This window comes from Myotis nattereri, assembly GCF_964212035.1.
Source record: "Myotis nattereri genome assembly, chromosome: 11".
In the NCBI taxonomy this organism is placed as follows: domain Eukaryota; kingdom Metazoa; phylum Chordata; class Mammalia; order Chiroptera; family Vespertilionidae; genus Myotis; species Myotis nattereri.
Genome location: NC_138086.1, coordinates 10,594,771 through 10,609,193, shown reverse-complemented (window position 1 = coordinate 10,609,193; position 14,423 = coordinate 10,594,771). Strand labels below are relative to the sequence as shown.

Below are 14,423 nucleotides of genomic sequence, written 5' to 3'. Positions count from 1 at the left end.
CACACACACACCTATAATTGCATTTGTGATAGGAAAGAAAGTACAGGGCACCTTGAGAGGACATAATTTTGAGTTGGAAATGATGAAGAAAGAAGTTTAAGAACATTGCTCAATAAGAAAGTGACATTTAGGTTGAGATTTGAAGGATGAGGAAAATATAGGTGTGAATTGAGTATGTGTGTGCATATTTGGGAAGGGGAAAAGGAAGGAGAAGAAAATCCTTCAAACATTCTGGGTAGAAAGTATATTTGCGGTGGTCCGAAATTAGGAAGAGACTGTTCCCTTAGGCTCCATGACCGGAGAAGGCTGGTAGTGAAGTAAGAAATGCGCAGTGTCAAGAATGGGAGGTGGCCATGGAATTACGCAGGGACTTGTAGGACACCTTTAGGAATCTGGCCTTCATTGTAAGAGCATTCAGGAGGCACTATAGGCTTTTAGGTTACAGAATTACATGATGAGAACTATCATTTAAAAAATTGTAATATCTGCCCTGTGGAGAGAAGATGAGGGATACACATAATTGGAAGTAGGGAGGCCAATTAACATGTCAATGGTTTCAAAGAACAAATCAAAGGATAAATTTAAGATCTCCTTGAATGTAAACCTGACTACACATTGTGGTTGATTTGGGTATAGTGATGGTGAAGGGAAGGCCCGGCTTGTCAAAAAAGGATGAGGTCATAAAATGAATACAGGTTTCTGGAATGAGTAAGTTTGTAGAACAAATATAATTTATTAAGAAAATAAACGCAAACAAACAGATCTGAGGTATGAAGAGAAAAGGTTGATGGAAGGACTCCACAAATGAATTACTGTTAATTTTGAAATATCTACTCAATTATTGGGTAAAGAGACTGGGTAAAGATCTCAAGTACATTATAGGATATATAGATCTAGTGTTAAAAACTGTGGCCTGGTAAAATATGTAAACTCAAGAGCCAGGGAATGATGAATATGTATCGTGAGTTGAATAGGTCACCTTCACTTCCCAGGGGAGGAGAGGAGGAAAAAGGTGAGGACTCAGGAAAGAATCTGGCTGAAGAGCAGATCTAGAAAATGTGACAGAGGAAACTGGAAATAGAGACTGTGGTGTTAAAAACAAACCAAAATCCAAGGCAACAATAGCATGTTAATCAGGGGGCATCTGAGAGTTTTAAGAAACATTCTAATATCCTTACACTGTCAGGAAAATATTGAAGATATAAATTAACATTAGATGTTAAGTATGCATGTTAAAATATCTAGATAACTAAAGAAAGAAGTATTGCATATAGTCTCTAAACTAACAGAGAAAATGGAATCTCTATATATAAAACCCTAATATGCTAATAGACTGAACAGCAGAACAACCGAACAACCAGTCACTGTGACATGCACTGACCACCAGGGGGCGCATGCGCAACATGGCAGGCATAGGCAGCAGAGCACGGAACATGGCGGGCAGGATGGTGGAGCAGGTGAGCAGGGGCGCCAGACCAAGGCAGAGCGCCGGTCGGGTCGCTATCATCGGGGCAAGCCTCTGCTGATTACTGAAAAATCTTTGCTCCCACATGCTGCGGCCCGCCCAGTGCTTGTACCTGCTGCTGGCGCCAGCCCTGCTCGCACCCGCTGCTGGCACCTTGGGCCAGTCCTGATCACTCAGCGCCGTCGGTGGGTGCAAGCAGCATCTGCCTGCCCTGATCACCCCGAGGGCTTCTGCACCTCCCCCTGCTCCTGAGGGGTTATCGGGGCAGCAGCCACCACTCACACCTGCTGCTGGCCCCAATAGCTCTGCGCCATCAGCGGGTGTGAGTGGGGCCGGCACCGTCAGCGCATGGGAGCATTGGCAGGAGCAGAGCTGCTGGCAGACAGAAGACCGGGGGGCCGTGGTGGGAGGGGCGGGGTGGGGGCGTGTAGGATGGGCCAAGACCCACCCCTGTGTCCACCGTGGCCCGCAGTTCCTTTCAAGGTGCACGAATTTGTGCACTGGGCCCCTAGTGAAAATATAAATGCAATTAGTCAAGCAGAAAGCAATAAGAAAAAAGAAACAGGAGATTAGGACTTGTAGAAAGCAATAATTAAGATGGCTGACATAATCCAAATATATCAAAAGTCACAATAAATGGACTTAATTCTATAGTTAAAAGCCAATGGCTTTCATTGGATAATACAACAAAATCCAACTATATGCTAGTGTAAAAGACAGTTAAAACTTAAAAAGTGAGAAGGGATGAAAGTATAAAGATCCAAAAAGATAGTACCGGCAAATACCAGCAAAATTAAGTTCGATACCTCTATTAATATCATACAAATTGGACTTTAATGCTTTTTCCTTTTAAAGATTTTTAAAATTGACTTTTAGAGCAACAGGAAGGGAGAGAGAGATTGACGTGAGAGTTGAAAGAGAAATATCAATTGGTTGCCTGCAGCGAGCCCTCTAGAGCGTGTGAAGCCCACAACCCAAGCACCTGCCCTGACCTGGAATCAAACTGGCAACCTTTCAGTGCATGGGACGATGCCCAACCAACTGAGGGACACCAGCCAGGGCTGATTTTTCCTTTAATGAGTATTAAGTCATTACACAGTGACAAAAGTTTAAAAACACCTCTATGATGTAACCTTCTAAACTTAATAATAACCTAATAACCTACCTACAAAATATATGTGAAAATAAAGAACTCTATAAGAAACAAATAGACAAACCCATCATTACAGGGAAACTAACAAAATTAGAAATAAAGATTTGAATCAGACAATTAATAAGCTTTATCTAAAAGACACATAAAAAATACCATAGAACAGTGACTGGAGAATACACAATCTTTTCCAGGCACTTAAAATACTGGGAAAAACTGAACATAGAGCAAGTCTCAAGAAATGCCAAGGACTGATCATCAACCACAGTATCCAAACAGAATGAAATTATGGTAAAAATCATCAACAACAAAACAACTAGAAAATACTTCTTACAAAAACAACAACAAAAAATACTAAAAAACTCAGTAATGAAACAATCACAATAGAAATTAAAACAAAAATATTTTCAAAAAAAAAAAAGAAAACAAAACTTACTTCTTGAAACTTGTAGAACACACCTAAAGGGATACTTAAAGGGAAATAAATAGCTTAAATGCTCAAATTAGGAAAAAAAAAGATTAATAAGCTAAGTGTTCCATTCAAGAAGTTAGAACAATGAAAAGTAAGCCTAAATTAGAAGGAAGGGAAATAAAGATAATAGCAGAAACTAATAAAGTAAATGTTTCCTTCTCTCTAAATGCAGAAAAATCCTTCAATAACATATTCCAACATCTTTTCTGATTACATTTTGTTTATTAATTCTAGCTATTATAGAGAATATTGAAATAATTTTAAAAAGGGTTTCTGGGAAAAACAACAACCCAAAAAAACTCAGCATACATCATACTTAGTACATTCATTTTAGGACCTAAAGCAAGAAAACAACCTTGCTATCACTACTTCATTCATATTGCCCTGTGGGTATTAATCAGAGCAAACAAGAAACACTGAAGAAATAGAAGTTATAAGGAGTCATTAAAAAGAAACTAAACTACTGTTATTCATAGACTAGAGGCCCGGTGCACAAAAATTTGTGCACTCGGGGGGAAGGGGGGTCCCTCAGCCTGGCCTGTGCCCTCTCGCAGTCTGGGACCCCTCGGGAGATAACGACCTGCTGGCTTAGGCCTGCTCCCAGGTGGCAGAGGGCAGGCCCAATCTCTAGGTGCAGGCCCTGGTCGGGCTCAGAGCAGGGCCGATTGGGGAGTTGGGGCGCCGCCCTGTGTCATGCACAGAGCAGGGCGGATCGGGAGGTTGCGATGCCACCCCCAGTCACTCTCAGGGTAGGGCCGATTGGGGGGTTGGGGCACCACCCCCTGTCACACTCAAGGCAGGGTGGATGGGGAGGTTGCGGCGCCACCCCCTGTCACGCACAGAGCAGGGCCAATCCGGGGGTTGGGGCGCTGCCCCCTGTCACGCACAGAGAAGGGCGGATCAGGGGGTTGGGGCGCTGTCTTCTATCAGCCACAGAGCAGGGCCGATCAGGGGGTTGGGGCGCCGCCACTCTCACACTCAGGGCAGGGCCGATGGGGAGGTTATGGCTCTACCCTGTCACACACAGACCAGGGCCGATCAGGGGGTTGGGGCGCAGCACCCTGTCACACACAGAGCTGCAGGGCGATCAGAGGTTGGGGAGCTCCCCAGTATCAGCCACCGAGCAGGGCTGATCAGGAGGTTGAGGCGCCTTCCCCTGTCACAAACAGAGCAGGGCGGATAGGGAGTTTGTGGCCCCACCCCCTGTCACACACAGAGCCGCAGGGCGATCAGGGGGTTTGGGCGCTGTCCCCTGTCACGCTGATCCCGGTGCCGGGAGGCATATTACCCTTTTACTATATAGGATAGAGGCCTGGTGCATGGGTGGGGCTGGCTGGTTTGCCCTGAAGGGTGTCCTGGATCAGGGTGGGGGTCCCCACTGGGGTGCCTGGCCAGTCTGGGTGAGGGGCTGAGGGCTGTTTTCAGGCTGGCGGGTGACGGAAGCTCCCAACTGCTCCTTTTTTCTTTTTTTTAATTCTGGGCCAGCTTTAGCTCTGGCTCCAGCTCTTAGGCCTCCGCTGCTGAAAGTAGGTAATCGAAACAATGTATAACTCCAGCTCTGACTCCAGCTCTGAGATTCCCAGCTCGCTGAAAGCTGGTTTCTGGGGGGGGGGGGGGGGGGGGCGGGGGGGGGTTTAGCTTCTATACTTGTTAAAATGTTTCAAACTGCAGGCTCAGAGGCCTGCAAGGCAGGCGGGGAACGTTGGTTTCCTCCGTCACTGAAGCAAGCAAGCCTCATGTTAGTTTCAAGCTGCCTGGCTGCCGGCTGCCATCTTGGCTGACAGTTAATTTGCATATCTCCCTGATTAGCCAATGGGAAGGGTAGCGGTCGTACGCCAATTACCATGTTTCTCTTTTATTAGATTAGATGCTATGACTAATCATATAAAATGCAATGCATTAGCATCAATAAGAATTTAGTAAGTTTTCTGGATTTAAAGTTAATATAGATAATTGGACTTCTCTACATGAGAAAATTAGAACAAACAAAAACTCTGAAATGAATCTCTTTGCCAAATAAATTATTAAACAATTACAGATTTTTATGTTCTGAGTTTTCTTGAGGTGAGTTTTACAAATGGAAGATATTAGATCTGACCTGTACAGTTTCAGAAAGTGAGAAACTGAAGCAGAGACAGACAGAGACAGCAATGGAGAAGTATAAAGGGTGGGGAGGCAAACTACTTTCCCTGAACACACAGTAGTCAGAAATGTTTATTTGGCAAGAATCTGCTGAAGAGTTTGCATATTCTGACTAAAGACTCTTACATCTGGTTATCTCATACTCCCATCTAGTGGGAAGGAGCATACTATTCTACTACAGGATGTTGTCTTCATTCTTGTTCTTTGGTTAACAAAAACAATATAATTAAGCATAAAACTGTCACACTGCTTTTGGATCAAGTGTAAAATCATACCTTTCTGAGGGGAAAGAATTGGGGTGGGAATTTAGTTCTGAATATAGATAAAGAGGTCCATATGTGGCTGTGAATTATGGCATACATCCTAATAATTAGCAAGTGATTGACTAAAGAAGTAATAATGTCACAAGGATATGTGGTGACTACTAGGCTTCTATAACTGTATAACATGTGCACCACAAACCAAGGGAAGTTAGATTTTTAGAAACTGCAAGATAAATAGTAAAAGAGTAAGTGAAATAATGCCTGCTGATATCTAAAGCATGAACTGTAATGAACTGTAGCATGGATAAATTATATTTACTGTGAAAGTGATATATGCATATTAACCAATGATATCAGAGCCACCTGTATTCTTTTTCTTACTTTTTATCTTGGCTGTTATTGGAAGATTCACATTTTGAGGAAATCTGTTTTCTCTACTGACCCCTTAACCCACCCAATATACTTTAATTAAGCAAGTAAAAATCAGGTTAAAACAGTACACCAATAGCAACAGGGATGAGGGAAAAGAAATAGCTAAAAAAGTCATAATATGCTCAATTATCAGTTTTCTGAGTGGGGAAAAAACCTATAATTGATTAATTACAGTTTTTGAAGTCACAAATATATAACAAGCTCATTTGCATCCTTGTTCCACGGTTGCAAGGTGACTGGCACTAACAGAGCACTTGGCAGGAATGTGACTTAAGAAGGTGGAATGGCTCTTTCAGCTGGAGTTGTCATCACTGAAACAGTTGGAATGACTACATACCTTCCAATCACTTACACTGATTATGGAATAAAAAGGGACAGCTACAAAACACTATGCAAAAAGAAACCTAAAAAATGTGGGCCAGGGACTAAGAGCTATCCATTGTGGAAACCTATGCTCTTTACTAAACTACTTTTAAATAATTGTTTTAAATACTTTGCAGCAGTGCTTTATATTTGAACCTCCCATATTTAAATTAGTAAATTTTATTTTTTAGAAATATGTTTTAAGAACTTTTAAAGTCATTTGGAAGATATCTGAAAAACTTCCTATATAATAAAAGGCTAATATGCAAATCGGCCGAACAGCAGAATGACCAGTCACTATGAGGCGCACTGACCACCAGGGAGCAGATGCTCAATGCAGGAGCTGCCCCCTGGTGGTCAGTGCACTCCCATAGGGGGAGCGCTGCTCAGCCAGAAACCCTGAGCGGGGCTCACGGCTGGCGAGCGCAGCAGTGGTGGCAGGAGCCTCTCCTGCAAGTACTCCCCCCCTCCCACCACCAGTGCATGAATTTCCTGCACCGAGCCTCTAGTATTGAAAGGAAAACCTTACTGAGGAATTGGGGAAGAAAAGGATACTGTTATCTTGGCATCCAAAAAAGGGCATGAGAATGAATGGAGCATTTATCTCATTTAATTTCAGTCTGTAACCCAGATTCCATCCTTCTTAAGAAAATGAAGGACTTTTAAAAAATGGTTTTATGAAAAATGAAAACAAAAACAGGACATGGGTAAGCACAGCACCTATGTGGTAGGGGCTGTTTGTACGTTAGTGCAGTATCTTTCCTCAGGTGAGTCCTAAATAAGTTTTGATGACACACGTACACTTAGAGTACTTTATTACTATATTCATTTGAGTTATACTAATTGCTAGCAGTTATTTCAGGAGCATATACATCAATTCCCATACTCAAGCGCAACTGCCAAATCTCTACATCTTCTAAACTGTTCTGTAGAGTAATTCTCCCCAAACTCTCCATGGGATGTTAATTATACAGGACGGAAAAGGAGGTGAGGAGTGTCAGAATTTAGTTTAAAACAGCCATTTTTATGACTTTTAAAAAAATGCAAAGGAAGACTGGTAGACTGGGAAACTCTAAGGTGTTGGGAGAGGAGGATTATTTGTACTAAAAATTTGTACATTAATGCACACACATACAAAGATTAATATGCATGACAAATCAAAACTTCATACTCACAATTTTATATTAAAACTTCAGAGTTCTTTCATTAAATCCTAGACAGTACCAAAATTTACCAAAAACACTGCCTCAAAAACACACACATAGATTTACAGTTTCAAGCCAAAGGCATTCAAACTATCCCTCATCCTCTGAAAAGAGAAATGTTTTTATATCCCCATTTGTAAAAATTATTTTCCCAAGGCAAGTAGTAGCAACTGGAGTGCTCTAACAAGTTGCCAGCATTCACAGTGATTTAGAGGCATGGCCAAGGCACTGCTACAAACCATAATTTTAAAAGGGTTGGAAGATGCCCTTTTATAACAGGGATACACATATATGGACTTAAGTGTGGGCGTCTGTTATAGAATTCAACACAGGCATGAGTCCATTTATGGTGGGGAATTTTTAGTTTCAGCCAGCTCCACACCAATCAGGCATTCTCTCAACTGATCTATGGCTCCAATAATATTGCTATACTTTCAATATAAAATAATTGGCTATAAACTTCTTAAAATCTTGGGTTTATGTCTTACATTTCATAAATATTTGTTATCTCTAAATATTCCTTGAAAGTGTGCCTAGAAGGTAGTACTTTTTTATTCAGTAAGTGTCAGGCATCCTGAATCTTCTATTCTCCAGTCTTGTAATCACTGGTGCACTGAAGAAGACTGACAAAGGGGAGCGCTCATAGTTAAAGGGCCCCATGTCCACTAAGATGTCTATATCACAAAAGTACCACACTTTAGAGAAGACACCTGGTGCTGTTTTAGATTCACTGGTCATGACAGTGTACGCCTGGGCTCTAGTTTCTGCTCTGTGATGTAGAAAGGTGGTGGTGATAAGGAAGGTTTTGGCAAGCTTGGATCCAAACTCCAGCTCTGCCATCTTTAAATCATGTCTTTGGTAGGTTATTTGACTTTCCTAAGTCTTTGATTTCTCATATATAATATGGTAAAACTACCACTTATCTCAAAGGTATAACCAGGTACATAAAATGTTGTGATAAGTAGAATTTTAAGATGGTTCCTATCACCTTTACTTCCAGGTGTTACTTTCATGATCATGTAACTTTACATGGCAGAAGGGAAATTATCCAAATTTGCCTAATTTAATCACATGAACCCTTAACAAGCGATGAGTTTTCTCTGGCTGAGAACAGAAGAGGAAGGCAGAGAGATATGAGGTGCAGAAAGGATTCTAAGCACTGTTGTCGGCTTTGAAGATGGAAGTGCTCTGTGTGAATATGAGCGGCTTCTAAAAGCTGAGAGCAGCCTCTGGCTGACAGCCAGCAAGAAAACAGGGACCTGGCCTATGATTTCAAGGAAATGAATTCTACCAACATCAGCAATGAGTCTGGAAGCAGACTGTTTCCCCAGCGTCTCCAAATAAGAGCCCAAGCCGGCCAAGATTTTACCCTTTCAGGCCCTAAGCAGAGAATCCAGATAAGCTTGCCCAGACTTCTGACCTAAGGCATAAACGGATGTTGTGTTAATTAATAAGTATTGTTTTCCTGTGCCTCCCACCAAAAAAATCTTATGTTGAAGCCCTAACCCCTGATGTGACTACATTTGGAGATAAAACTTTCAGGAGATAAAGTTATATGAGGCCATAAGAGTGGGGCTTTAATCTAAAAGGACTGGTGGCCTTATAACAAGAGGGAGAGGGAGGGAGGAAGGGAGATCTCTTTCCATGTGCACACAGGCTAGTAGTCCCTCCAGAATTATAAGGAAGTAAATTCCTGTTAAGCCACACAGTCTGTTATAATCTGTTATTGAAGCCTGACAGACAGATACTGGGGGCAAGGAGGACTTGTCAGAGGTAGTGCTTGAGCTGAAGCATGAAGAATAGGAAGGATTTTGTGTTTCCTGGTGGTGAGATACATGGTCTTTCCAGGCAAAGGAAACACGCAACAAGGCACAGAAATTTCAGGTAGCAGCATCCATCCAAGCTGTTGGAGCACAAGGTACTTGGAGGAGGAGTGGGAGAGAAGGCTAGAAAAGCAAGCTGAGGCCAGACACTGAGGCTTCACATCAAAGGCCAAAGACTTAACCTAAAGGATCAAGTTCAGTGGGATGGTACCAAAGGTTCTTAAGTATTGGGAAGTATAGAATAGTATCCATTTTCAAAGGACCACTCTTGTGGCTGCGTAAGAGGACAGACTGATATAAAGTGGAGAATAATTTAGCTCTGACGTTCACATTGTGCCTCATGAAACCCATGGGTCCTAGAAGTCAAGGGTCACCATAAAAATGGAGAAGGAGGCTAAGTGGGCAGGTTCCTGGGACCCCATGCCCACTTTAATCACAGCAGTTCTGTGGCCCTAGCCTCAACCTGGAATCTTTGTTACACTCAGGACAACCAGCCTATAATATTTTACTTCAAAGACTACTGAAAAAGTGGGTCATCTGTAGGTCAAGGACACTACCCTCAAAGCCTTCCAATTGTGGTGAAAAAGTCAGAGAATTATCAAGAATTCCCAGAAAAATATATCTGGACTCCTGCCAGGAAGAAGACAGAACTAGTACCATGTGAATGGGCCCAACCTAGATTGGGGGTCATGCCAAAGCCCTAGTCTTTCATGGCTCTTAACATAGTCTAAGACTACACCTAGACAAGTGATTCTGTGTGGAAACAAAATTGTAAAATAATTTTCATGCCACAGGGATCTACTCTTATCTGATATATTTTTACCTCAAAATATCAGGTTGTGACCTGCAATAGGAAAATAATATAGAGAAAACAAAAATTACTATAAGCTAACCTTCTGGTTTACAGAAAATATGTTATCATTTAGGAATGAGCTTTAAAAATCTCATAGCAATTTTTCCCAACTGTGCTCATATAGCAGAACTAAAGAGTATTTTAAGATTGCAAAGTAAGAACTTTATGCCCAGCAGAGGGCAGTGTAGCTCTCCACAAAGCCCTTATGAGCACAACAGAGAATGGTGAGCATACAAGGGGCTGAAATATTCTAATCCATTAAAACTATTTTGTGTCTGTCTAGTGACTTTACTTTTCTAAAACATGTCAGATATATTGCTTAACAGTTATTCTTGAAAAGGTAGCACAAAGATGAGCTATTAAAGTCTTGTAGTAATTAAAAAACTCCCTGGAAAAATTTAGCTCCCTACAAATAAAAAAATGATATGATCATTTCTGGGAGGGCTGAGGTTTGTGTTGTCTTCACTATTTAAAACAACTGCCTTTTTGTTTCCTAAAACTTAAAAGCTAGCTTTTTTCTTTTTCTTTTTTTTCTTTTACAGAGAGAGGAGAAATACTGATCAGTTGCCTCCTGTATGTACCCAACCTAGGTTTGTGTCCTGGCTAGGAACAGAACCAGCAGCCTTTCAGTGAACAGGATGATGCACCAACCAGCTGAGCCACACTGGCCAGGGCTAAATAAGCTGGCCTTTAAAAGAACCTAATATCCCATCGTTTTTTGTTGTATTTTTTTTTTTACATTCTTTTTTAACTTACACTGTACACAGCCTTTTATTATAGAGAGTTTCCTATGGAAATAGGCAGTTCAGAGTGGTTCTCAAGTGAGGTTTATTCTAACAGGTAGCTGACATCCTAATGATGTATTCTGATTATTTTTTTCCTTCTAACAATAATGTGCTAATTCTAGCTTTGAACAGATTTAGAAACTACCATTATGGTCTTGACAACCATTGATGAACACCATTCATGTTCTTCATAAGAACAGGTTTTAAATACAATTTTAGCTTTATATGATATACACTATTACTTTTAAAACATGAAGGTAAGATCTATACAAAATTCACATTTTTTACCTACTAATATTTGTCCTCCATATATAGGCACTTGACTCAAATCAAGACACTGGCAATCAATTATCATTTTGTTGTTATTTTCATAAATTCCAGTGCTTCAAAATTTCTCAGCAATAAATTTATAATGGAAAATTTTGAAGAAATCCAGATTCAAGTTTCCTGATAATCTGGACCAGAATGCCCAATCCATCATTCATACTTATTGTTTATTGCAAATATACAGACAAAGATGTGCAAAGTTACCAATAATTATAAAGAGACTAATCATTAAATTAATAAACAGTCCTGGGAGATTACCACAAACCACAAAGAGATATACTTGGTATTCTAGATTCCTAAGAAATCTGAAGGACAGCAAACAAATTAAACAATTCTAAATTATGGCCCAATTAGCTCAAACTTTACAGGAAGACAGACTAGCTTTATTTTTTATTTATTTCTTCTAAAAGAATGTAACAGATCTGCAACTTAGCAACCAAGCAACAGAACTTGTAAGAGATTTGCACTGTTTGAGAAAGTATTGCCAAAGAGTAGAAATTCCTAATGTGGTTGTAGTTTTCAAAATATTACCTCCAGAAGTGCAGTTCAAATCCTTCACATTTTTCTTTGCATTTTAAACAGGGGGCTCCAAATCCTTGCTCATGACCTAAGCCCATCTGTTAAAAAGAAAACAATGTGGATTTATTATTACACATTTTAAAAATCTAAAAAACTCAATAAATTACACTTTCAATTCCACTCACCGCTCCTGTTTAAAAAACTTTCAAACAAATCTTTTATGAGTATTACACTGTTTAGTCAATGATGACACCCAAGTATGTATATGGGGACTCCAAGTACATACGTAACATACTTTGTATTCTTATTGCTTTTTTCAAAAAAAGAAAAGCATCAGAATAAAATTATATAGAATATTGCAATTTGCAAAAAGTCATGAATTGGTATCTTTGGCCACTACATGCCCTGTATACAATATGTACAGGGAGCTTAGAAAGTAAGGTTGGCCCCAAATGACCTATTTTGTGTAAAATATTTTAGGCAGTACAATACAAATATTACTTATATTATGATAAATATAAGAATAGCAACAACAAACATATATTGGATGCCATGGAATTGAGATAAGTATGTATACCCTCATAAAATGCTTATAAAGTAGACAACATTATTCTCAATTTTAGAGATGAACAACTAAATTTCAGAGATGTTATGGAACTTGTTTAAGATCAAAGTGTTAATAAGCCCAGGTCTGGCTAACTCTGAGGCATGTGCTTTTATGCCAGGGTGGGAGTAGGGGAATTACAATTGCCCTTATTATAACAAAAGAATATTTTTCTTTACCATATTAAACAATAATTCTCAGGAACTTCTTGACACATGACCTGAGTGCTGAATGGGGGAGGAGGAGATGAGGGAAGGACACAAGAAGGCAATGGAAGCTCTTTTACCCAACTATTGATAGAATAGTAAAAAAGATCAACCAGCTTTGTATTAGCACATTGGCCAAAAAAAATAGCTTATTTTGTGTTTTAAATACCACATTAGTGACTACTGAAAAAAATCATTATCTGCTAGTGCCTGGAGAAATATTTCAAGACAGACATGCAACAGATTTTTTTCAATGGCACCATTTTGTAATGCTACCAAATTGTGTTTGTCACTAAGCATTCAAAATCACATTATAACTTGTTCCTTGAAAGATCAGCCCAGCCATGTCCTGAAGTTTAATAATTTTTTTTTTTTCACATAAAGAGAGCACTTCCTTTTTTCTGAAGAAAAATACCACATCCTCTTACCATAACTAAGGGCATATTCAAAACCAGCTAGTCCACCCAGCTGCTTGGGAGAACCCAGGTTATTTTAAGTAAGACCATCTCAAACATGCTTTCCCATGGTGAAAAAAAGCTGTCCAACATTAACTAAACTTCATCACCTTTGCCACGTCTACATTATCAATTTTCAAAAGAATAATCATTCTCCAAATTGTATATTTAACTTAAACACTAGAATACACTTTTTTTTTCTCTTGAGAAATCAAATCGTTTCCTTATCACAGATGATTATTGTTTGCAGTACAGAAATAAAATGGGCTAAGCAAAAGCCAGAGATGACTAATTCGAGTTTTCTGGTCTTTTATAAATGCACTAGAGGCCCGGTGCATGAAATTCATCCCCTGGGGGAGAGGGGTTCTCTCAGCCTGGCCTGCACCCTGTCGCAGTCCAGGAGCCCTTGGGGGATGTCCGACTGACGGACATCCTTAGCGCTGCCGCGGAGGTGGGAGCGGCTCCCGCCACCGCCACTGTGCTCACCAGCTGTGAGCCTGGCTTCTGGATAAACAGTGCTCCACCTGTGGGAGCACACTGACCACCAGGGTGCAGCTCCTGCATTGAGCGTCTGCTCCCAGGTGGTCAGTGCATGTCATAGCGACAGGTTGTTCCACCGTTCAGTTGATTTGCATATTAGCCTTTTATTAGGATAATTAAAGTGTTTTCTCCATCACAATACTCATAATAAAATGAATAGCTAATCTACAAAGGTGTATTCTTTTTCAAGCCCTTTCTAGTTTTCCATTAGGAAAGTTAACAATCCTGAATTCACCTGGTATATGGAATTGCTTCCTACTGTGTTCCATGCATCATCTGCTAAACTCTGATCCTAAATGAAAATTAAGATTACATTATTAAGGCTTAATCACATAACTCGCTTAAATCAACTACTTTAAAACTCTCTGATGTATAATTCACAGCAAGAAATATATGTTATCTCATGACACAGAACTTACATACACACATACAAACTCATGTGTGTATAAGTATGTGCAAATCCTGAAACAAATAACTGAGACTCAGTGTGCTTCTGCCTTTAAGTGAAATGGGCACTAAACAAATTTTTGCCTGTTTTTAAATCTGAATCCCCTGGTCTGAGCAACACTGGGCTTAATAAAATACTACAAACATACTGAAAAAATACCATTATATTTTTTTATTTCTGGATGAAACTTATAAGGTCAGCTAATACCACTAATAGAACCTCAAATAGCAGACATTTTATACTAAGTAACTCACTGCTGATCTACAAAATCAGCCTTGGAAAAGAACAAGTTGTTTCTTTCCTAACTGCTTTTTATCTTCTTAAAATAGTTGTCAAAGTTTTATTAGAATTATTAAAACTGGTAGTATTCC

General features: G+C 40.0%; 1 protein-coding gene across 1 annotated transcript in view; it reads right to left on the bottom strand.

The window, feature by feature from the left end:
• Positions 1–14,423, bottom strand: part of TES (testin LIM domain protein) — a 46,806-nt gene that overhangs the window by 14,466 nt on the left and 17,917 nt on the right. Inside the window, exon 2 of the mRNA XM_081101674.1 lies at positions 11,812–11,897. Within this exon, the coding sequence (XP_080957800.1) occupies positions 11,812–11,897 (86 nt within the window). The remainder of the gene's footprint in view (positions 1–11,811; positions 11,898–14,423) is intronic.